Below are 25,808 nucleotides of genomic sequence, written 5' to 3'. Positions count from 1 at the left end.
AGTTTTAGGAATTCACATATTGATTAAATGGTCGACTGCATTTACCTGGCTGGTTAGTCGTTTTCCTCAGTAAACTTCTGAAGTTGAATAAAAAAAACTGCTCTTTCAAACATTTTATATAGATCGGGGGTGTTCGATACTGACTTGTAGTTTGCTATGTCTTGGCAGTTCTTGGAGAGTGGTCAAATGTAGATATTCAACTTCGCCGAGAATGAACCTAGTACCAGAGACTTGAGTACGTTTCTAGCTTCCTCTTCTGCACAGGTTGTCTGAACGAGATCTTGAAAGGGTTTTGGAGGTTCAGGATTTGAAGGTGATCCTGTCTGTGTGCAATTCTGCCATGTAATCATTTTTTTCTGAGTGTGTACTGAAATTATTAAGCAGTATAGGTGTTGGCCCTCTAGGTGCTTCGGTCATGTTTAATGGAAATGTTAGCTGTGCTCTCCTTAAAGTAATTTTCTACTTTGAGGTCAATTCCATGGAGACTGTCATTAAAGAGGGCTTGCAATTGAGATGTTGCTGCGTTTTGGCATTCTGGATTGCAGAATTTTGAGGAGCTACTTATATCAGCAGTCTGCTTCGATCAATCAGGTTTAAGTATTGTCTTTTGTGGTACATCAGTTTTCTACTTTCGTTTATACTGGCGTAGTTTATAAGTTTGTCTTTTTCATCCCTGGATTTCCTCCACTTGTGTTGTAGTACACCTGACATCACCACTGCCATCCCCGAAGGCTACAAGATCTCCAGAAAAGACCGCACCAACCAGGTAGGAGGAGGTATCGCCATCGTCTTCAAAGACTCCATCAGCGTCACCACCTCCACCGAAGACACCCCTCTCGCCGCTGAACACCTGCATTTTCAGATTCGCACCGATCCGAGGACCACCCTCAGAGGATCCCTCGTCTACCGTCCTCCCGGGCCACACGCCCCTTTCAGCGACGCCATCGCCGACTTCATCTCCCCGCACGCCCTCGCCTCGCCGGACTACATCCTCCTAGGTGACCTCAACTTCCATCTGGAACAAAACAACGACCCCAACACCACCACCCTGCTCGACAACCTTGCCAAACTCGGCCTCAAACAACTGGTGAACACCGCCGGACACACGCTTGACCCCATCTTCTCCGCCAGCAAACACGTCTTCTTCAGCCACGCCTCCGCCCTACACTGGACCGACCACAGCTGCGTCCACTTCACATTCCGACGCGAGACCCGCCACCTCCGCACCCAACCCATCCCTCGTCAACAGTGGAACAAGATCCCCGAAGAGCAACTTTTCTCCGCACTCGCCGCCAACCAACCCACCCTCACCACCGACCCCAACGACGCAGCCCTCAACCTCACAAACTGGATCTCCAACTGCGCAGACATCCTTGCTCCCCTCAAACGCACGCATCGACAGACCAACACCAAAAAACCTCTCTGGTTCTCTGACACCCTCAAAGAATCAAAGAAAACTTGTCGCGCCCTTGAGAAAGCCTGGCGCAATGACCGCACCGCTGACAACATGACCGCCCTCAAGAACGCTACCCGCGAACACCACCACCTGATCCGCGCTGCCAAAAGGAACTTTTTCACCGACAGACTGGACAAAAACAGACAACAGCAGAGAACTCTTCAGCATCGTCAAGGAGTTCTCCAACCCCAGCGCCAACGCCATCACGCCCTCACAGGATCTGTGCGAATCCCTCGCCACTTTCTTCCATCGCAAGATTAGCGACCTCCACGACAGCTTCGGACACCAGACCCATCCATACACCACCGAACCGGCATCCACGGCCATCACCCACATCAACACGGAAGAAACCAAATCCATCATGAACTCTATCCACTCCGGCGCCCCTTCGGACCCCTGCCCGCACTTCATCTTTAACAAAGCTGACGACATCATCGCCCGCACCTCCCGACCGTCATCAACTCTTCTTTTTCTTCTGCTACCTTCCCCGAATGCTGGAAACACGCCGAAGTCAACGCCCTACTAAAGAAACCTACGGCTGACCCGAGCGACCTAAAAAACTTCCGCCCCATCTCTCTTCTGCCTTTCCCAGCCAAAGTAATAGAGAAGACTGTCAACAAACAGCTGACCACCTTCCTGGAAGACAACAACCTGCTCGACCCCTCACAAACCGGATTCCGAACCAACCACAGCACTGAAACCGCCCTCATCTCAGTCACTGACGACATCAGAACCCTGATGGACAACGGTGAAACAGTCGCCCTCATTCTGCTCGACTGCCTTTGACACCATCTGTCACCGCACCCTAATCACCCGCCTCCGCTCCACCGGGATCCAAGGCCAAGCCCTGGACTGGATCGCCTCCTTCCTCTCAAACCGTTCCCAAAGAGTTTACCTCCCTCCGTTTCGCTCAGAACCCACCGAGTTCATCTGCGGCGTACCCCAAGGCTCATCACTCAGCCCGACACTCTTCAATGTCTACATGAGCCCCCTCGCCAACATCGTACGCAAGCACGACATCATCAACACCTCCTACGCCGACGACACCCAACTTATACTCTCCCTCACCAAGGACCCCGCCAGCGCCAAGACCAACCTACAAGAGGGTATGAAGGACGTCGCAGATTGGATGAGGCTCAGCCGCCTAAAGCTGAACTCTGAAAAAACGGAAGTCCTCATCCTCGGCAACACCCCGTCCGCCTGGGACGACTCCTGGTGGCCCACGGCCCTCGGCACCGCACCGACCCCCACAGACCACGCCCGCAACCTCGGCTTCATCTTGGACCCTCTTCTCACCATGACCAAGCAAGTCAACGCCGTGTCCTCCGCCTGCTTCCTCACCCTCCGCAAGATCTTCCGCTGGATCCCCGCCGACACCAGAAAAACCGTGACCCACGCCCTCGTCACGAGCCTTCTGGACTACGGCAACACCCTCTACGCCGGGACCACAGCCAAACTTCAAAATCGCCTGCAACGCATTCAAAACGCCTCGGCCCGCCTCATCCTCGACATACCCCGCAGCAGCCACATCTCCGCACACCTGAGACACCTGCATTGGCTCCCTGTCAGCAAAAGGATCACCTTCCGACTTCTCACCCACGCACACAAAGCCCTCTACGACAAGGGACCGGAATACCTCAACAGACGCCTCAGCTTCTACGTCCCCACCCGCCTCCTCCACTCCTCTGGCCTCGCACTCGCTGCTGTCCCTCGCATCCGCCGCTCCACGGCGGGTGGGAGATCTTTCTCCTTCCTGGCGGCCAAGACCTGGAACTCCCTCCCCACCAGCCTCAGGACCACCCAGGACCACTCCGCTTTCCGGAGACTCCTAAAGACCTGGCTGTTCGAACAGCGATAAACCCCCCCCCCCCCCCCCTTTTTTCCCCTAGCACCTTGAGACCCGCACGGGTGAGTAGCGCGCTTTATAAATGTTAATGATTTGATTAGTACATCCAGTTGCATTTTCATTCTTTTGATTTCATTAATCCGTGTGGTTTTCTTCTTGTGGCTAAATCTAGATATGTTCATAACTCTGTTTCATCAATATAGGAAGTGGCGGGGCACAAAGGCTTGTTACTTCCCTGAATGGAAAAGCATATCATAGTCCTCACGCAGTCAAGCTTCTTCCTTAGGGCTCGGTCAGTTTCCAAAACAAGACTGCTGATGCAGCGACCCACGAGGACGCCTACATTCTCCGTCAGATGTGCCTGCTGGTCGAGGCGCTGCTTTGCCACGTGTAGACAGATGGTGGGGCTCACAGTGTGTGGAAGTGGTGGGAACAATTTACGTTAGAGACAGTATGAAAGAATTAACTATCCTCTAAGGGATATGCAGATTATTATAATAAACACAATGCATATCACAGCCACACAAACGATGATATACAAGAATGTTCTTCAATTAAAAATATATATTCCCCAAATGTAGCGTCATCCTTTTCTAGAGGCTGCAAATAGCAAGTATTAATATTATTCAATTTGTCACCAATTCAACTGTATTAATATGGATTACTTAGAACCTGTGGATTTCATGCATATTTATGGACAAATTAATTACCCAATGAGCAATTTCATCAACTTTCAGTGCTACCTTTGATTCTGCGTGAACTATAAAATATACATGTATATGCACATACTGCAGAGGGAAGCTTGACACAGGGCAAGAGAAGACTGGCCCAAGTGTTATAAAACATTTCCTCTTTACAGAGCCTCCTTAAAGGTCTTACCACTACACGGGTGAGCGAGGTAGGTGCTGCTTGGGACGAAAATCCCAGAAATGTGAAAGTCCTGAACTCACTGCTCCATCTTCACTATCACTATGAACCTGTAATCTGGATGGGGCGGCATTGCTCCGCATGCTACTGCCAGCAAGGGGCTATCGGGAGAGCTCCGCTCCGCTCCACCCCAGGCTCTGGAGGCCTGACTGGACACCACAGCCTCTGTATGGTGGCAGCAGGAGATGGGAATCTGCTCTCTAACAGAAGCTCGCAGACCACATCTGGGTACAGCTTTTACACATCTACTACAGCTGGATCCCACCACTGGCTCATGATGTGCTCCCTTGAGGGCATGACAGACTCTAGGGTTTGCTGATATGGTTTGCATTCAGCCTGCTGACATGCCTACTAAGAATAACTTCAGTGCCCAAATAAAACCTGTTTCAATACTACGCAAGGCATTCAATCCATCGGTTTAGTTACCATTGTGAATATCTCTCATAAGATTCAGAAATCTTGTCAGTAATGATTCAAAATAACAGATTTCTAGTTGTTTTTTTTTCACGACCTTCCGAAAGTTCTTGGCTTTTTGAAATGTTTCCAAGTAAGTTTCCTGGTGCAAGACAGCACATTGCAGGAGTTTTAACCAACAACCCAAATACATTTTTAGTCTAATAATGGGGACAGTTTGGAAGGGCGAATGAGTGCATGCCAAAAGGACATTCATAAGCAGTCACTGCCTAGAACTGAGTTCTCCATTTAATTTACATTTATTCATCACATTGTTACACTTTTGAAACGGTTCAGAAAATAGTAGGGTATGTGCTTCTGCACACAGCTTCTCTCTAGAATATCCAGCGTGTACAATGCAAGAAAGCTCTTCCACTTCTGCGCTAAATTCGATTAAATATCCCTCGTTCCCCTTTCACGGATTTCTCAGTTTACAGCTTAGAAGCGGAGCCAGAACATGGCGCTGCGTATACGGTTGTAGTCTGGAAGCTGCTCGACGGGACCTGGATTTGGAGAGCACAAAAGGATTTAATTAAACATAGTAACAAGCCTAGTTACATAATGTATTACAAAAAAAGAGAAAAAAAAAAAAAACACAATTTCAGATACAAGTTAAACAAGAGTGTGTAATTTATTACAGATGCCAAAATATTGAACTTTTGTGAGACCATAACTCAAATCTCGGCATCTTTCATATAAAGTTTCAAAATAGTACATCCCCATTTGGTACATGATGGCCTACGACTCCTGGGAAGCATTCATCTTTCGTCCTTGCTCTCTAGGTTAACAGCCAACACTTTCCATTCCTCCCTGCGGGCATCCCTCAACGGGAACTGTGGCAGGGTGACTTCAGACACATGCAGGAAGTTAAGTACTGCAACAAGCAGCTCTCAAGTGGTGCAGTCGCGGAAGGGACGGACGTCACATACAGCCCTTTTTTTTCCCCCCTCAATCTTTGCAAACCTGGCTAAATTAAAAAAAATAATCCAGTGTGGACACTGTCTCGAGGTAAATTGTACATTTTAGTGAGTGAAGTTTGGACTTCAGCATTTCATGCGATAACAGCGGTGCTGGTTGCAGAAGTGGGATCAAGACACGCCCTGCAGCTGTCTAGCTGTTCAGACTTCAGCTTATGCTGCGCTAGTCCTGTGCAAGGCAGTGCATGATTCTGCTGCACAATGCTCCTCCGGGTAGTTGTAAACAATGCCATTTGGATTCAGTATTCAGCACTCCTTTCTGGCTCATTTTTTCTTCTAATGGATACTCCTACCTTCAGATTACTCACCTGAAAAACAGATTTCAGAGCAATGCCCTGCCCTCGAGGAGGGATGATGGATGGTTAGACAAGGAAATACTGTAACAAAGATCTTGCCAAGTGACAGTCCCTACACACCTCGGATTTCAGGCAGTAGTGCTTAGCGAAGGTGTGGATGGACACCCACGTTGGTGCCTTGATGATCTCTGCAGTAGGAATGCCTCTAGCGAGGGCAGATGGGGATATGGCCTGGTGAAATGGGCTCTGATCCCCTCTGGAGCGTAGCAGGTCTTAATGAAGAGGATGATCAATCTCGCAGGAGTTAGTAACTGCTTTGATTTACCTTTTTCGGTACCAGAGTAACCAACAAAGAGCTGTTCATCCACTCATATGTCCTTGGTCAGGTCCAGATAGTAGTCAACAGCCCACCTACATCCAACCAACGCAACCCCTCCTTAGTGAGATGGGGCAGAGAATAAAAGGTTTGGAAGTGAGATGACTGATCCAGGTAGAAGGGGATAAAGGCTTTTCGAAGAAATGCAGCCCTGGTTCACAACACCAATTTGTCAGGGTAAAAAGAGGTGCGAGAGAGACAAGAGCCAAGAGCCTGTAACTCACTCATCAGTCTGGGAGAAGTAACATGCACCAAAAATATGGTTATGAGGGTAAATAGCCTCAAGGGACAACTATGCAGGGGCTCAAACAAAGTCCCCATAAGAAAGGTTAAAACTAATTAGGGTCCCACTAGGGTACAAGAAATGGGGTTGGAGGATAGATAATTGTCAACATCTTCAAGGAAAACAACCATGGGGGAATTGTAAAGGTCCGACCCGTCTGACAGACAGGAACGCAGACAGCACCACTAAACACCACTTGACAGTGCCTAGAGCACAACCCTTCTGAGCAACGGAAAGTGCATACTGCAAGACCTGTGACAGCTTGGCCTCCCAGGGGCCCACATTATTTTCCACACAGCATGCAGCATAGTTTCTCCATCTGCCAGAGTATGTGGACTTGAGGGAGGGGCGACGTGCTGACAACATGAAGTCCAACACCTCGTGGCAGCTCTAATTAATTCAGTTGTCCGCAGTCAGTCTCCAAGCATGTGGGTGGAGGCTTTGGGACCGTGGTGGAGAGCCAGCCCCTCACCCACCCAACTGGGAAACAAAGTCTGACCTGAAAAGGAGACACAGTGGGGGAAATGTGGAGGCGTGCAGGAGATCTGCATACCACACTGTCCCTGGCCAATCTAGAGCAATCAAAATAACTTGTGCACAGTTTTTGCAGATCTTACTCAGTACCCGAGGAATCAAGGGTATGAGTGTGGACACGAAATGCAGCAGAAGGTTCTACCTCAACTGAGCCGCCTCCCTCAATGCTTCCTTCAACTGATAATGGAGGGCACAGAACTGCTGACATTTAGCTTTTTACAAGAAGGCAAACAAGTCCACCTAAGGAGTACCCCAATGGACAAAGATGTTACTTATGGTCCCGTAATATACCTCCAGGCTGCCGGCTCGGACACCCAGAGACCCCAGTAGGTGGCTGGTAGTGAGTCAGATCCCTAGGCAGTATGCTCAAGACCATAGTGTCAATGCTTCCAGGCAAAGAAAGTGAGACCCTACTCCCTCCTGCTTGCCGATGTAATACCACTGTTGTGCTGTGTTAAGAACAACCTTGGTTGGAGGGGTGGAGAGAGGCCATGAACACCATCCAAATCACTTGCAGGTTGATGTAAAGAATCTGTTCTTCTGGAGACCCTGGACCTCAGATCTCCAGAGACCTTGGATGTGCTACCCAAAAGGTGGGTGATTCGGTCACTACAGTAGTCCCTGTCAGAGGGGAAGCGAAGGACACCCAGTAGCTCGGCTTTTGTCTTGTTTCCCCCCACAAATCCACTTTTGCCAAAGCGCTGGGGGGGGGGGGGGGAGGGAATCACCATGGGGTCCAGCAGGTTTCCCACCCAATCTATAGCCACTGCCTGATAAGACAACACTGCAGGGCCCTCATGCGCCAAGGTGTGTGAGAGACTAGGAGAATGCAGGAAGCTAGTAGTCCTAGGAATCTATGGACTCTCAGGACTGGTAATTGCATGCCTTGCTGGAAGGATAAGACCATTTTCTGGATGTTAGTAATCCTCTGAGGTGGAGGAAAGGCAAGGAGAAGGTTGGTGTCCAGTACCAGTCCTATGAACTGGAGTTGTTGGGAGATCAGGTTTTGGCTCCCTGATGGCGGCAGGGATGCTATAGACTGAAAATGGTGCAATAGCACCTCTGCCGAACCGGCTTTGATTAGCCAGTCATCCAGGTACAAGAAAATGGGGATGCACGACTTTCTGAAATGGCCTGAAATCACCACAGTCACCTTCGTGAAAACTTGGTGTTGACATCAAGCCAAAAGGGAAGAACTGCAAATTCGTAGTAAGTAGAACCCACCACAAATCTCAAGTACTTCCAATGTGACCACAGGATAGGGCTATGGAAATATGTATTGTGCAGGACGAGTGACACCATCCAGTCTCCAAGCAACAACTCTGACCCTTTCCTGCTCTGGAACCAGTTCCACAGCTACGTTCTGCATAAAGTGCTGCTACTTTTTGCTGCAGTATGGCTAGGTGGTTTGGTGAAGACGGGGGGGGGGGGTGCAGTCCCAAGGAGCAAGCTGTAGCCTAGTCTTGAACCGCTTCAGCACCGAGTCAGCCTTATCACAAATTAACTGAACCCTATCAAAAGGATAAGATCCATCAGGATAACTTAGATGCCCAGTGAGAAATTAGGAGTTTGCAGACAGGCATGTCTCCAGATAAAGATGGAAGTGCCCATAGCCCAAGCCACCAGGTCCACTGCTTCCAAACCAGACTTGATAATATACCTGGCTGCATTCTGGCCAGCCTAAACAAATTCTGAAAAAGCCCTCATGACACCTGGAACAAAACGGACCCCTGCAAGGGCATTTGTCTTGACATCCGTTGTTGGAAGCTGTAGCAATACCTCCCACAGATTGCCAGTATTTAAGAAATAGTATTGCAGTTGGACTAAAAAAAAAAAAATCTTGCCAAGAGCTACAAAAACATGTATTCGATCTTTTCAGTCTCCTAATGCTCGAGCTTCTGCTTTCTCAGTTTAAAATACCACTGCCCAAGAATTCTTTTTAAAAATAAAAATAAAATAATGAATGGCTCTCTTTTCTGATGGCCATTCTGAAACTGGCAAACTACCATATGACCTAAATTGCCCGAGACTTAACCTCCCCCCCCCACCCCCTCTTGATCCAACAGACGTGGACAGATCACGTGGACATTATGCATGTGGGAAGGGGTGACTATTAACTTAATTTCTGTGTACTTCCCATCCTCATGACGTTGTGTTTCCTGACTTAAGTACGATGTTGCTCACACTTCACGATCAAGACCTAATAGGAGGTTAGTTTAACGCAATGCTCTGGGAAGATGGACCAATCCCCCCTAAATTGGTGAGCCCAACCCGTAGGCCTCTTGCTGACTTCCTAGTGGCCATGGAGATATTACTCAAAAGACCCTCAACCATGTATTCTACCCTCACCGGTGTATGTGATCACTGTGTGGTGATTTCATAGGTAGCATCATTACAGGGTTTTTCATTCACTTGACTGCCCTGTAATTCAAGTGAAAGTTTACCTCCTGTCTGGAGGGCGGTCGTCTCAGTTAGAGGAGGTGAAAAGGTCCATTTAAATTACCTCCACCCTCCACATACATTTATTCTAACCAATAAAAAGGGATAGGGGTAAGATTAAAAACATGTGATGTAGTGCGGACAAGTGATGAATCCTACGCATCCGAATGTCTGGTCAACATGTTTCAGTCTATAAAGGCTACCTACGTTCTTTTGAATAATATCTCCAAAGGGCCTGGATTATGGACACTTAAGGGCTCACTCCTTTTGATTATTGGTGCAATTGAAAATAATTCACAGATCATATCTCACATGTGATTAAGGTACAAAATTTGTAGGGGTACCGATACCCGTTGTCTACAGTGTTGTGGTCAAGATGGCTCTTTCCTGCATATAATACTGGACTGCTCAGACAGAGATACTTGACCTCAAAGGTTGATTGTATGAATGAGGTGTGTGGAGTAAGATGGGAGCCTGAGCGAAATGGCGCCTGCTGAAAATATGGGCCAAAACTGATTTCGGTTGAATGGGGAAAATTTGGAGACCTTGAGGTTGGCTCTTGCCAAGCCCAACATTGCATGGCTGGGAGGGGCATCAGCACCGCTGCAACTGAAGGACTGGAAAGAGGATATGGACTGGTGCATGCTGGCAGAGAAGGTCACTTATGAGAGCCGGGGCTGCCTGAAAAAATGAGCTAAAATATGGGGACGATGTAATGACTACAGAGCAAACACATGTACCTCCCTCACCCTGAACCTAGACACAGTAGTGGACCCTGACCAACTTGACCCGAATGTATTCACAAGCGGAGGGGGTGGGGGATGCTTTGCTAGATATAGACCTGCGTGGTTATCCTCCTATAACTACCTCTGTGCTGCCTAGACAAGCCCCTCATCTGTATTCCACCCTTTCTTCAGCACCAGTAGACCCTAAGCATAGGTAACAGCGCTATATAAAATCAGTTATAGAATCTCATGTAAATCAACCAGAGCAGAAAATCACTTGACGAAAAACATGCTTCCTAATCCACATAAGAGGCAAGCATACAAACAGAAACACCAGCAAACCATGGACCAATGAGACAATCATTTATTATTGAAAAACCATTTCAAAATGAATTTAGGTTGTGAAAATTCAATTTGCCAAAGCTTCCTGTGTCCAGGGACTTGCATGTGTGTAAGTGAGTCTCTCAGTGGGAAGACTGAACTGTCAAAATAATAGAAAGAAGACTTTAATGTGGCTGTCCACATGCGGCGGGAAAGTGTAATACAGGAATTATTTTGGGTTTACGAAAAGCACTACATGGCAGGGGTACTCCACATAGGTAGCTTTGTGATAGTGGGAAAGGCAAGAGGGAGGAGACAAGTATGGGTGCTCATGTAACAACATGGGCAGGTGTAAATAGAGTCAGGCACTGGCCTGAGAGATATTTCATAAGGGCACCTGGAACAAGGGAATTAACAAGGAGTATGTCTAAGTAAAGTGAAGTGTTAACCTCCTGAATCTTCTCACGCATTATCTGGTTTGGAAGAAAAGCCCTGTTGAAGTAAGAGCTGGAGGAAATTATACACCAGACAGATGACTGGGACAGGTTTCGGGCATCTCAGTGCCAGAAAATACATGGAGGATTTCACTGAATAGCACCTGCTTGGCCATGGCTCCATAGCAAGTTGCGGACCAGTCAAAAAAGATGGGTTTTAAAGACTAGCCTAAATACTGTACAGTCTGCTAAGCTCTGATCTGTGTAGAGGGCACAACAGTGGTGAGACATTTACGTAAAGGGATCTGACCTTCAAACATTTTAAGACTTTCAGGAAAGTTTGCCTGATGTGCCTGGTTGACTAGCAGAGCTGTAATACGATAAAGAGATCCCAGGAGGCCACTGAACGCCTTGAAGGAATGCAGCGCTCTTGCACTCTTTTTGTTCCTACATAAAGATCCAGTAAAATATCTTCAATGCAGAGGCATACCAATGATCTAGTTCCCATGTGCAAAGATGATTTCAAAGTAAACCTACCAGCAAACGGGCAAGCTCAACATTCAGTTATGAGGTTTAAGTAGAAGGCATGCCACTTCTTTAACGCTTTCTCAAGCTGCTCCACCTCTGTGCACCACCACTGCAGCTTTGAAAGGCAGTAGTCCATATATATGTAACCGTGGTGACAACACAGATGGACCACAAGGATACCAGGGTAACCCTTCCTGCAATGTGCACCCCCAGGTTAAAACGTCTGGGAGTAATACCACTTCCTTACAAGAGGTATGAACTTCTACGCTGGGCAGGTATGTGCCAAACTGGAGTCTCAATTCCATCATTTATTTCTGCATGGACTCAGAGGCATTTAAAGTTGTCTGCTTCTGCTTAGAAGGTTCCCGTAGCCGTGTTTAATACATACCAACAGCAGACACTGCAGGGCACTTGTCATAGATGTATTTCATACAGACTTCTCTCACTTTCTTTGCATCAAGAGCCTAGGAAAAGACAAAAGCATGGTTTGTTAGGGAATTCCAAAGTAACCGAATCATTAAAACCTACATGTCAGTGGTCTGCCCCCACCTGAAAACCATTAAAAAGTATTAACAAATTACTTTACATTTGAAGGTCCAAAAAGACTTGCTGGTAAAAATAGCCAAATTGACAAATTGACAAATGTCAGAGTAGTGTTGATATCATGCAGTGGATAGTTTGTCATTCTTGTTCGATACTGAAAACATAATATTCCATTTTAGCCAGCTGCATTGGGTGTTATAGCACAGGGCCAGTACGATGCCCCTCTCCAAGGATGCAAGCAGAAAGACCCTAGTCTCTGATCTGACAATCACCTACCTCCAGCTGTCAGTTTCTCCATGTCTTATCTTCATATTTTACATCACAAAAAGGTACAAATAGGATAACGACCCCTACATCTCTATACATACATCAATCTTGTCATTCCATTCTTTCAAAGAAATACGATGTCCGTAATTTAGGACGCCTCGTCCGATATCCTCACACACTGGGGTTGTTCCTAAAATAATTAAAACAAAGGTGACGTCACTTAAAAAAATGCCAATTCAATGACAAGTTTTAATGGCGCATGGTAGGAAAGGCGAGACTTATCCAGCCATTGCCATTAAGAAGGCAAAATGACATTTTCAAACCACAAGGGGGCAGAAATACAGGAAAGCAGTATTTTAGGAAATTCGATTGGCCAAGAGATTTAATACAAAGGATTAAAAAAAAAAAAGGAGAACTTCAATTGCTGGCATGCACCGTCTCCGAGATGGGGTTACAGACTATGCAAGTAAGATTCTGATCAGGCTAAGTGGGGGAGGAGATATAATTAGCAAGAACACCCAAAACACAATCTCAAATAAAAGGGCATGTTGGAAATGTTGCAGACGTGTCAATGAAATATGTGCCAGTCCAAAAAGGTGAAAGCATAAAACAAAACACACATGCTTTGATAAATATTTTAAAATAGTAAGCAAATTTGAGTAAATTAAACCTCTACCAAAACTGACCATCCAGCTGCGCTACCAGGGCTGTTTTCAAGGCAATTTTCGCTCTGTTCACCTCACTGTCCGTCACACCAGTACAGAGATGCATCCTGGAAGAATAAACATGTTCAGGCTTTATTCTCCAATATTTAACAAAGGAAAAGGAAAGCTTACTTTCAACATTTACTCTGCATATTCAAATCAGGAAAATACATTTTTGCCATTATTCATTGAACGGATTCAGATATTTTCCAAATTTTTCCCCGAATTCAAGCTCACTGAAATAATATTAAGTGCAGTCCAGTACCCATTACAAATCGTCCCTCGCACTCCATTAAAAAAAAAATATTAATGTTGTGCCTGGGGTTACAGTTCCTGAATAAACCAACCATTTATCTGTCTCCGAGTAAACCACCTCCTCACCTACAGATCCAATCAGAGCCAACCAGCTGCTTACAACTTCGACAGAGCCAACTAACCACCTTATCGACTACCTGATCTAACCCAGAGAGCTAGCTGTCAGCTTGCCTCATCCACAGAGACGTGCAGTTATGCTTATGAATAAGCCTAACTAGTGTTTTGGCTTGCAGGGTAGGACACTGCTTATAGATTAAAACAGTGGTTCCCAACCTTTTGACTTGTGTGGACCCACCATTTTATTATTACTGGAAACCAGGGGCCCCCACTGAGTCATTATTGGAATCTGGGGACCCCCAGTGAGTTATTACTGAAAGCTGGGGACCTGGTCTGTTGATATTATTTAATTTTCTAAGGGGTCGCGGACCCCCTGTGAAGGTTTCACCGACCTCTAGGGGTCCCCGGACCACAGGTTGGGAACCACTGGATTAAAACATCAGACTCCAAGGGGTGCAGACATGTATACTCTAAGGTTAGGACAAGGCTTTGAGCCCACACTTGTTTGCAGATTCGTATAAATTCAAGCACACATTTGAACACTGTGGACAATAAAATGCCATTTGTTTACCAGGGATACCTATTTAAAGGATGGTTTATTGAAGCTTCATTATGAAAAACTCTTTTTGGTCTCCAACTGCTTGTCAATAATTTGATTAGGGCAGCAACCATAAGGGGTTGGAATACATGCAAGTTTAATTAAGCCTTCAGTTTTTTGTTTTTTGAGGGAGCTATAAACATGTAGCATAAAGGGTGAAGCAGCAATATTATACAGCTTATTGTAGGTTGTGAGGGGTCCTCCCATCCCACACCTCCAAAAAATACATTACATCATATACATTTTGGAATCTACTTTATAGATCTCCACTTCTTCATTAGAATACACATCAGTCACATTCCAATTGCCACCTATGAGCTTTGCCAGCCTTTCAAGATCAGCTCACACTGTGCCTGCCATCAATCAGATTGGTCCAAAAATGACCAGTTTCCTGTTAGGCATGCCTAGAGAGATAAGGAGTATATAGATTATAGCAGTAGATATAAATTTAAACACTGACGGTAAAAGCCATGGAAATAACCAACAGGTTTAATAAAGGAATTGGGGTGAGGCTCTTTCAAAAGATAATAAGTTGACATGAAAGGTAAAGTCTTACTACATAGAAAGAAAATAAACAACTTCCCCACTCACCACTCAGCCTGGGCAACATGGAGCATGTCTTCGATACTGTGTTTATCAGTCACAAAATGGATACCGAAGAGACCGGTGTCAGAGTAGCGAATGTTGAAGGTCTGGTAACTTTGACAGAGGTTAAACTCTGCAGAAGTTCTAGCCAGAGAGCTCGAAAGGTTCTGGGAAAATGGAAAGCACAAGACAATTACTGTAAGGAAAATAGATTTTATAATGATACAAAGCTGTGCTTTCCCATATCAATCCCTGACTGAAATCTAAAAAGTAGTGTCTGAAGTCACACAAGAAATACCATTCTGACACTTTCAACACAAGTCTTGCACTCTCCTGATTAATTTTAGTATAAAAAAAATTAGGGGTGAAAGCGCCTTTGGATGGGTGAAAGTAAGTGAGTGAATTCCTCATTTCAGTAACTAACCATTCAGCTTAACAAAAAGTACATAGTCTGGCCTTGTAAACTCACAATGACAAGTCAGCCTACTGGCCCATTGTGAAGAGTCCTCAAGCTGGCAGAAAACAGGTGTTCTGATCAGTCAGAATGGGCAATGAAAATGCTGTAGGAAGACAGGCTTTTTTGAGAGATCTCTACATCTCTCTCGCTATATATCATTCTTTCTTTTTGCACCCACTTGAACTGCTAGATCCTGGTATAAACTCCAATAGTGCACTGAAGCCTGCTAACCAGGCTCCAGTGCCAATGTTCTTCCCCCTAAAAACAAAATACCCAAATGCAACCCAATTGGCAAGCATTTTAGCACCCACTTAAGCCCCTAGTGAATGATACTATGGTACCTAGGGGATGGGTACTAAAGAGGGTCCCTAAGGGCTGCAGCATATCTTATTGTACCCAAAGGGACCCACACACAAATTGCACTCAGTCTGCCATCCTGGACTACATGTCAGGGTGTACACTCGAAGTGAAAATACAACATTATACACGCTGTGCCACGCCAAGGGCACTACATAGAATATATATGTCACACTTGCAGCAGACCTTAAAGCCCTAAGTCCTTACATTTTATGTAAGGGAATATCTGTATAAGCAGATATGCCTGTGATGTCTAGTTGTATTACTAGACATTATAAGTGAACAGGGAAGCCATCTTAAGGTATTTACTGTGCACTGGTCATTACGAGTTACCCAGCTACATAATGGCGTCACTGAAACCTGTGGCATTTGGTATCAAACACCTCATCTTAAAAAATACATACTCATGTCAGTATGGGATTTATTATCACATGCACCCAGGGGGCATCTTAAAGGTGCCCCCTGAAAACCTACTAGTTATTTCGTGTGCTAGCTGATTGGTATTGACCAGCCTGTCAGACCAGTTTCTAACCCCCCCCAACCCCCCACCAGGACAGGCAGGACATTAGTTATGCAGTAGGCATGTTGCACTACCAGGCCAGTCACACCCACAAGGTGGGCTGCTTGATGTGCTCCAAGAAGGAAGGGTTCCACCATCTTGTTTTTGGTGGAATTAGGGATTCTGGGACAGGGTATGCCCACTCCCCACAGGAATTGGTCATATAGTGGGTGTAGACACCCCAGGGGGTTGAGGAGCCCATTAGCTACTACTCTACACCCCCCTAAATGCCCCATAACTAAGCATTTAGGTAGCCCCATGGCATCAGGGCTTCAGAGTCGCTTGGCCACAAAGAGAAGGAGAAGGAGAACAAAGAAGTGCCCAAGAGGCAAGAACTGTGTACCAGATGAGGACTTGTTGCAAAACCCTGCCTGCTCCTGTCAAGATAACTGCAAAGACCAGACTCGTCTGCAGCAAGCACCAAGGCTTGTTTAGTGTCCAGGCCAGAGAGTAACCCGCACCAAGAACGACCAAGTGACATCAGCATCACTGAGGCCAGCATCGCGAGTGGCCTTAATGCTACGTTCGCCCCATCACCAGGTCGACCCCAAGAAGTGAGAGCTTCCAACACCAGTGACCCGCTGGACAAAAAAACCTCTGCACCCGAGCACCACAACCCAAGTCAACCGACTGTGCCCCCAGCCTCAGACCCTCAAAAACTGCACATTTCTTTGGGTTCAGCTGCAACAGTTACCCAGTCCCCACTTACAACCCATTTCTTACACATGTAGCATCTGAGGCTATCACCACTAGGATTACCTCTTCCCCTGGACGCACCAGGACAGGTGACCTGAAACTGCTGGTTGTTCCAAAGACCCTGGCCCCTACTTACCTTAAGTCCAGAAGAACACTTGTGTAAGTCGCTGACAAGTGACCCTGCGCATTGTATGTTCTCCCCATAGGATAACATTACTGCGTTCGAGGCTCATGCCTCAAATCTGACAGCTGTATTTTTCTAAGTTTTGATAAATCGCCATCTCGAAAAGTACTTACCTGATCTTAAAGAGCTTGGTGTCTACATGAAGATAAAATCTATGTTATTTTTCTAAATTAGTCTAGAACTTCTTCTTAAGTGTGTGTCATTTATTGACTGTTCAAAAAATTCTTTACACTACCCTCTGATAAGCCTCAACTGCTCGGCCACACAACAACAAAAAAGATCATTTAGGGTTATTAATTTAACCTCTTCAACCAATAGGCATGGTCTGTACTATCTGCATAGTGCACCCCTACCCTGATACACTTCATAGATAGCCAGCTTTCTACAAATGCCTTTTAAATCGTATTTTTATCCTGCCTCAATTGCTCTGTGTTCAAAGCACATGTCAAATGTCACATTATGTCTCACAAATTGCTGCTTATTTTATCCTGGAAATTGGGGTTTACATTCCTTTCTCTGAATGCAAAGGTAGGGGATTTTATAAAGTAAATTGTCTGACCTCGGTACCTGGGAGGCTATCAGGAGTGTGAAATGAAAGGGTGTTGGATGTTATTTCTTTTCTAACAAACATTTATGTAGCATGCAAATGAACTATGCAAATATTTCAAACTCTATTAGCTGCTAGGAATGGTAATTATTTGCTGAAATCCAATTTCCATACATTGTTTGTAAGCGATTTAATTTTATCAGCACAACTAGGTCAGGAGCAAAGTTTGTGACCAATTGAATGGAAAATGTGCCGTCTCTATACAACGCTGCACTAACACATCTTTCTTTAGAAATATATTCTAGGTGAGAGTTTAGTCTGAGGTTCGTCTGCAGTTTAGCCATATGCCAAAGTGCAGCTCTTGCCACAAAAACATTAAAATCTTATGTTGCTAGCAGCCAAGTCCCGAAGCACAGTCAAATTGCTTGTTGAAATGTACTAGCCAATTTTAAGTAAGGGCTCCTCATTGTGGCTCACTGCTGCTAATAACTTATCTGCTCTATTTATAAATTTAATAAATCTTACAGCCACAGCAGCAAATTCTCCCCATAAAGAAAATTGTTGCTTTATGAAACATTTTAATACAATATCAATTAAAACCACTGTATTTCTTCAACAGATAAGTGTAAATGCATTAGCAATTATATTTGTTGTATACACACTACATACTCCTGAATGAAGCTGATCAGACCTTTCTGCCATTAGACCATAGCAGGAAAATGGCCCAAAATGTAAAACTAGACTTACTCTAAAATGGCCTTTGAATGCTTGGGCAAAATAATTTTACGGCTGAAGGGATTTGCATGTGTTAGCAAAGCATGGCTCTTCTCGCTAAATTTGTATCATTAGTAAAGGAAACCCATTTTACTTGTTCAGCATTTTTTAAAAGCCAATATACAGTAGATCTGTCACCCAGAGAGATTTAGCCTCCAGCACTGGAATAGCAGCAGTTAAGGATCGTACACAAGCATTTGTCGCCTCCACCATTGCCCCCCCCCACACAAACCCCACTCCCCCTCCACTAAATGTCCTTCCAAATAAAAGCGTTTAGCTCTGCTGCTTTCGCATGTATGAATATAAATATATATTTGAGATGCTTGCTGGGCCAACTGTTGATCGATTTAGCCAAACTCCAGTCTTATTTGTACATCAGTAGCGTTCTAAGCAAAATGGAATAAAGGTTTTACATTCGGATATATTGAGAATTTACCCAAATTTATGCAGGTAGACTTCGTGCCAAAAGGAACCACTGGGATAAAATTTTGCTTTTATGACTGTTAATGGAATCCAAAACAGACTGGGGGTATTAAAACCGTGGTTGTGAGATCAAAGGGTGTCGACGAAGCTTTGTCGGGCCCGAGAGATGGGGCCGAGAGATGGGGCCGAGAGATGGGGCCGATGCCCGCCCCAGCTCGCAATTCTAACCTCCTACTGCTGCCTCCTACACGGGTGAACATGACAGAACCAATGTATATGGATGGGTTCTACAGATCTTGGAGACAATAAAAAGAAATGTAGCCAGGAAGCTAGAAGTTGATCAATCACCTCTCTTCTTAAGTACACAGCTCAAATGTTGGGAACTTGCTAACTTATTAGAAAGCGAGAAACATCATAGTGAAAGTTATTTATGCCCATTTAACATGTTAAGAACATGCAGCTTCTTACAAGTCCCTATTGGTCCATGCCTCCATAATCTTTCAAACTATTTGTATAGTAAACATCAACCAAATAAATGTTCCTCCTAATTGTCGGGAAGTGGCCTAAACGGCAGCAGGATAATTGCATTATTTACAAGACTTTCAGAACAAGGGAATGGGGCAAAAACACTTGCATTTTCAGTTCACTTCATTGCAATAAAGTGCCAAGAACATACTTGCATCATATAACACAAAGAAGGGTTTTTTTCGGAAGGGATCAATTTTCTCTGAAATGTTGGTAGCCTATTTATCTTGCATCCTCGCCCCTTACCTTTCCTCCACCATAGGTGCAGTCGTAATTGCCGATAAGGGAGTTTGCAACAAGGAGGGCTACATTGTCAGAGTTGTTCCAACCAGGTCCTTCAACAGCAACAGCAATGTGAGCCAGAGGAAGATCATCATTTCTGTACTGGATCTGAAACCGAAGGAATAGAGAGAAATAAACCACCGGACTTCAACATACCCAAAAGCCTTTTGTAAACAAATCTGTGAAATGCAGGAACCAAGGCATGAAGCACCCTGCACCTGATTTTACACCAGTTAATACAGATGTATAAAGTGCCCTGCAAATTATTCCATGTCAAGCAGAAGGTTTTGGCATTCACATTAGGAGGGAAGCCAATGACAGTGTACACAGGCAGTGGAATTGATGGAGAAGGACTTTTTGTTAGCACTCATGTCAAAACTTAAAAAGTAGATGTTTTCTGCAGCACTGCAGTATTAGAGTGGCTTCAAACTGATATTACTGCGATACCTGGTAGATGTAATGGGACCTCTAGGAAAATGGTTTCCTCCTCCCATCAGCAGCAAAGTCTCCAAAGCTTTTTTTTTTTTTTTTTTAATTACTTTAATTTTTATTTTTGAGACCCAGGAGCAGACACACCATGTTTAACTCCCTTTCCCGACATTTTGGTATGAGGTGGGAAGCCATACGGTGCATGATTCAGTTGCTGATGCTCTATCCACTGAGAGAAAAGAGATTGTGTAAGTGGGCTCATCGGGATTTAGTTCCACCAGAACATGAAAAAAAATCCGGCTTCATGAACTAGCTAAAGGATAAAGAAACTATGTTTTTAAACTTCATCTATTATGTTACGATAACAGACATTTAACAAAAAACAGAATACCTGGTGCAAATCAAACGGTCCAAAAAGGAGTGAATACCAAAGGTTGATCAGAAGAGCAAGAGCTTAGTTGGAATTCAAAAGTACAAAAACATTGTTTTGTAGGTATTTTTTCCAAACAACATTTGTTTTTAAACTCAATTTACCAAATCAAACTATACATTTTCAGAATTACAGAAGGCCTGTTTTGAAAGGCGATAGGGAAACCTTATACTATTTTCCCAAAAACACTACGGTTAAATGGAAAAGTTGTCATGAAAAAGCATGAATGGTCATCATACCGCACTGCCAGTAAATCGACAATGTGTTAGAACGGGGACAGCATCTCCCTCATACTGAAAGGAAACTCCTCCGAAATGCCGCTGGGCAAGGCTGGCAAGCTCCTTGTGATCAACTCCTGATGGAGACAAGGGAAAGAGGACTAGTAATGCAAACCAGGCTGCAAAGAAATAACTAGGAGCACATCAGTTCATTTCAAAGTAAGAGAATAAATAAATCAAGCACACCTGCCACAGAATGCACCATTATCCACAGAACCTCCCATTTTCAATACATCCAATACATCATTTAAGCAGCTATAACGTTTAAAGCAATTAGGCACATTATTTTGGTGAACCACATTTTTTTTTTGTACCTCCTATGCAAGAGCTATTGGCTATGACAATGTCTTAAAACAAAATTGAGATTCAGGGAGGCAGGATTACTCTGATAGCAATTAATCTTACTTCTGGAACTACAGTGTATGCAGAAGAAACCAGAAGCATGCACCACTGCACTGGAGCAATGCAAAGGCATGACGTCTGACTAATGCAGCTTGCATACTATGAGATACATTATCCTTGCATGCTGATCCGACTGCAGACTTCATTTTAGAGCCACAAGGAGATCTCGCAGGAAGGTGGAGGACAAAGAGGGGAGCTGGGAGAGGAGTTCCTGCAGGTGACCACCATGGAGAAATGCCAGTGACTAGTGTTACAGATGCAGTACAGAGTGAAACACTGTAAACACCAGTAATACTCAAGATTGAGCATACAAGTGCATCACTAACCCTCCTACAGAGAGATATTTTGCTGTAATGCATGCTGCAGCCAGTAAGTAAATTGTTGCAACCCACGTGGCCACTGTCGACTGTTTTCCCATGATGCGATCAGACCCTAGGCTCTGGTTTCCTGTTCACTGGCAAGCACACCCCATCATCCCCTTCTGCTATTTGTCACACACAAATTCCCTATGGCTGTCGGCAATCTGCTCACTCACAAAAAAGCCTGCTAACACAACCGCTCAGTGGCAAGTTCACACTGCAAGCTGAAATTGTTCTTGAGAAAGGTTTAAAATCACCAGAGTAAGTGCAACCTAAGAGAAAGTGATACATAGCCAGAGTTAGAAAGGCAATACCTCAGTAGGTTCAGCAGCGGCTCAACCCCAAGTTTAAAAATAAGGACTCTGATGGATTATCACGAAGGATGCCATTAAACTCCAGCACCAAAAATAACTGAAATGTTTAAGACCAAGCTAAATAGCAAACATAGGGTTCCAGCAATGGGAAGATCAGTTGCAACTTTATTTCCAACCACACCGACTTTCAGCAGGCGTAGCAGCAGCAAAACAAGCACTGCCAAAGCCAATAGGTCTTGCAATTTAGATCTACTGGCTTTATCAAAAGGTCCTTGCTAAAATAAAAGAAAACAAATGGCACAATGATGCGGTTGCATCACTTCGAAGGTGCAGACATGTATCACCGAGCTAGGATGTCCATGCTTCAACAGGAAGCACGCCTACATGCTGAGACAATCCTTTGCCAAAAAGGATTGGTGGTAACAATAATAATAATAATAACAAAAAAGTAATCTAAGTGGACAGGGAGAATTAAAAAAAATAAAGCTGGGTGGAATGGGTGCGGGAAGGGGACAGGAAAAGTAGTATACAAGGGAGACACTAGGAAAATACAAGCACCTTGAGTGCTTACCAACAAGAACAAGCATTGGCAAAGGCAATAGGTTGAACCTATGCAAGAGCTATTGGCTATGACAATGTCTTTTTGTCAAGTTGTACAGCAGGGTGCTTCTGAGTAGCATTGCAAAAGTTAGGGAAAAAAGGCCACGATGCAACCAGCGCTGGCTGCCTGATGCCCCTTTTTTTTTTTTTTTTTAATGGCAGGTGAAGTTGGAGCAACATGGACAACAGGAGGGAGAATTTAATGGGAACAGGCAGCACGATCAAGGGGAGGGTCTGCCACTGACCTACAGGCCTTATTTTTTTATGAAAGCTTGTGCCAATTCATCAACAAATACAGATGAAGGAGTGGTGTAGTGGCACACAGTGGAGGGGGGTGCCTTACATTTGATATTGACATGTATTGGGTTGACCTTCCCATCCCAAAGCCCATACGTGACTGCTTAAAGGCCAACACTGTATACCTTAAAGCTCCTCATGGCACTGCACGCTACAGCACACTTCTAGTTGGAACTTTAGAGCAGGGTATTATAGCGAAGAAAAGCCAAAGATATGTAAAATTACAGATGGGTAACAGTGAATAACAGGGAAGTTTTTCACCGAGGAGTTGAGTGACACCAAATAGATGAGAGTAAAGCTGTCCATGTTAGAGCAGCCAGGAATTCCTTTAGGGTGTAGAAACAATACATCAACATCAATAAAAACAAAAGTTGTTTCTCACTGTTACTAGATGATAACAGTGATTTAACAAATTTGAAATCTCGAATTCATTTTGTTGGCGCTCATGAATAACAAAGAGAACAACAGAAACTTTTCACAATTAGCATTACTGTAATCTGAAAGGATTGTGATTTTCTGTTCAGCAGTAGACAGCCTTTCTTCCAAGAATAAAAATGAAGGTCTAGGAAAAGTAATTCATGACAGTAACAGTCATTAATATAAGGATACAATTCTGTATTAGCTAGGAGGGTTACAATGTGTTTGTTCAAAAACCAAATTAAGAATGGGCAAGGATGTACCCCTTGAAAAATGTTATCAAACTATGGCAAAGAAAAAAAACTGCATTCTACCTCAAAAAGAAGCGTGGGCATTTTTGTGTTGGATCTTTTCTTTTCTTTTGAAACAGGAAACATACAAGTTCCTCCGGAGTCACAGCCAAAATTGTAACGGGTTGGCTCCCCCTGGCAGTGTATTTTTTTGGACGCAAAAACGTATAGCCAACGTAAAGTGCAGGCTAGTGACTGGGTCTGCTTTTCATCCCTCGACAGATGGGAGCCAAAAGCAAAAAGGAACTTCAAGTCACAGTCAATAGTTTAATGAATTACTTCTTAGAATACAGATACAGATCTAACTTGGCTGAGGCTGGTCCATTCTTCATCTCCATCACCAGTACGGACATAAAGGCAACACTTCATAGAACATAGTGTTCACTTCATTTCATGCACCAGGTCTAAAAATGTTATCCATATAGAATTAGTAACTGACAGCAGACTTAAAGGACAGCAGTTAAAAAAGCACATATATTAACTTTTAGCCAAAAGTGATATGAAAATGAGAAAAGGGTATGTAGATGTAACAAAATAAAGTCCCTCCGTTGGTTTTTAAACTAACCTCCAGCAGCAGCAAGCACCATGCGGGGAGCCTTGTAGTGAAGGTTCATGTACTCCAGAAGATCTGCCCGTGTTAAAGTCCTACAAAAAAAAAAAAGAAAACAACGCTTTAGAGAAAGGGAAACTTGGAAACATTCTTTCAAGCACAGGCACCAAGGATTAATGTCACCGTGGGTTAACAAAGCAGAGCTTAAGATACATGGGACATCCAATTTCTGATCTCTTTTCAACTAGAGACACACTCCCTGTTAAATACAGATTGAAAGGGTCCTGTTCTGCACTTTAACTCCTCCCGCCTCCATTACCCATTTTGGTCTTAAGCTTTATTGCTGTAGGTTAGCAGATCTAGAAAAGGTGCATGAATTTCCCGTGAAGTTGAAATATGCACAAAAAATAAAAACATGTAATTTTCCAAACATGCTTTCAGTAGGCTAAATAATAAAATATTAGGCAATTTAGCACTCTGCTTTAGCAAAACAACTGAACAATTTAGACTGAGAAAAATAAACTGTCTGTATATCAACATACGTTGAACAAGTTCAAAATGACTGGCCTCCAAGCAACTGTACCACAAGAAAATCTGTGGCCCATTGATCTGGGTTATTAAGAGCATTTCAAACCACGGTACAGCATGGCCATTAAGGTGGCGCAAAACTATCTGTAACGTATTAGAGTGCAGAACAAGAGCAGAAAGAACATTTTGACAGGTGGAGAAACACAACCTTCTTACTGTTAATGGTGGTATGCTTTGAAGGGCATCCAATCAGGATGCAGCAAAAGATACTTGTGGATTATATGTTCCATTAAGAGTTTCATCTTGATCACAATCCTAAAGAGGAGTGAGGATGCTTGCTGGATCTGAATCAGGGTGAAGTTCCAGATCTTTGACGCACAGAGGGACACCGGCCTTCTGATCTTTTCCATTTTGGTTTATTGGTTTTAAATCTAGTAACGTGAAAGTTGCAAGTGTTACTCTGGTCACTGCTGATTTTGCTCATCTGCCAAGCACAGAGGGAATTGCATTGAAGATCAGAATCTCAAAGATGATGCAGGTAGTGCAGGGGAGCCAGTGGAAATCATGAAGCATGAATGTTATCTGGTCATACATCCTTGGTTGTGCAATGAGTGATGCAACCACATGAAGTATGCTCTTCAGTGGTTGTACTCTGTGGGAGCCTGGAATACAGACGAGCAAAGCATTCCCACCTGTAGGAAAGTGCCCTCTTTCTTGGCATGGTTACCCACATTTTCTGCCTGTTGTCAGTGTGGTTGACTGTGTCGACTGGAATCTTGCTATCCACGACCCACAGTGGTTATGCTCTCTCCCTTCTAAATTGGTAACTGCACCCTTTTCTTCCCACAATTGGCATACTGGCCCTCCCATGTAAGTCCTAAGTATATGGTACCCAGACCATTGGGGTACCAGAGGTTCCCCATGGGCTGCAGCAATTATTATGCCACCCCATAGTGAGCAAAGAGTTCTTGCAGGCCTGTCATGCAGTCTCCATGGAACGGGTGCATGGACCAGTTTTCACTACAGGTCACTGCACCAGGGCACCCCTATGGTAGGCCCTCTGGGGGTGCAGGTACCTGTGTGTGAGGGCTCCTGCCCTGCACTAGCAGAGGTGCCCCCACAAACTCCAGATCCATTTTCCTGGACTTTGTGAGTGCGGGGATGCCATTTTACTCAAGTACTGGGCATAGGTCACTACCTATGTCCAGCTACATAATGGTAACACCGAACCTGGGCATGTTTGGTAGCAAACATGTCAGAATCATACCGCAATACTGTTGCAAGTATAGGAAGTATGATTCCATGCACTCTTGGGCTCTTTACAGGACCCCCAGCATTGCTACCACCAGTCTTACAGGGCTTTCCAGGCATCCCAAGCTGCTGCCACCCCTCAGACAGGTTTCTTCTCTCCTGCTGCTTGACCTGATTAAGCCCAGGAAGGCGGAA

The 25,808-nt window shown here is 44.6% G+C and overlaps 1 protein-coding gene across 1 annotated transcript in view; it reads right to left on the bottom strand.

Annotated features, from left to right (window-relative positions):
• Positions 1 to 4,923: 4,923 nt before the first annotated feature.
• The window catches only part of UQCRC1 (ubiquinol-cytochrome c reductase core protein 1), a 43,545-nt gene continuing 22,660 nt past the window's right edge, over positions 4,924 to 25,808 (bottom strand). The window contains exons 6-13 of the mRNA XM_069206228.1: positions 23,850 to 23,929; positions 20,567 to 20,682; positions 19,433 to 19,576; positions 14,671 to 14,831; positions 13,092 to 13,177; positions 12,507 to 12,595; positions 11,984 to 12,059; positions 4,924 to 5,185 (exon numbers count right to left, since the gene is read on the bottom strand). Coding sequence (XP_069062329.1) covers positions 5,121 to 5,185; positions 11,984 to 12,059; positions 12,507 to 12,595; positions 13,092 to 13,177; positions 14,671 to 14,831; positions 19,433 to 19,576; positions 20,567 to 20,682; positions 23,850 to 23,929 — 817 coding nt within the window. The 3' untranslated portion in view covers positions 4,924 to 5,120. The remainder of the gene's footprint in view (positions 5,186 to 11,983; positions 12,060 to 12,506; positions 12,596 to 13,091; positions 13,178 to 14,670; positions 14,832 to 19,432; positions 19,577 to 20,566; positions 20,683 to 23,849; positions 23,930 to 25,808) is intronic.

Source organism: Pleurodeles waltl, chromosome 9 (genome assembly GCF_031143425.1).
Source record: "Pleurodeles waltl isolate 20211129_DDA chromosome 9, aPleWal1.hap1.20221129, whole genome shotgun sequence".
Taxonomy (NCBI): Eukaryota; Metazoa; Chordata; class Amphibia; order Caudata; family Salamandridae; genus Pleurodeles; species Pleurodeles waltl.
The sequence above is the reverse complement of the archived record's forward strand: the minus strand, read 5'-3'. Positions and strand labels throughout refer to the sequence as shown.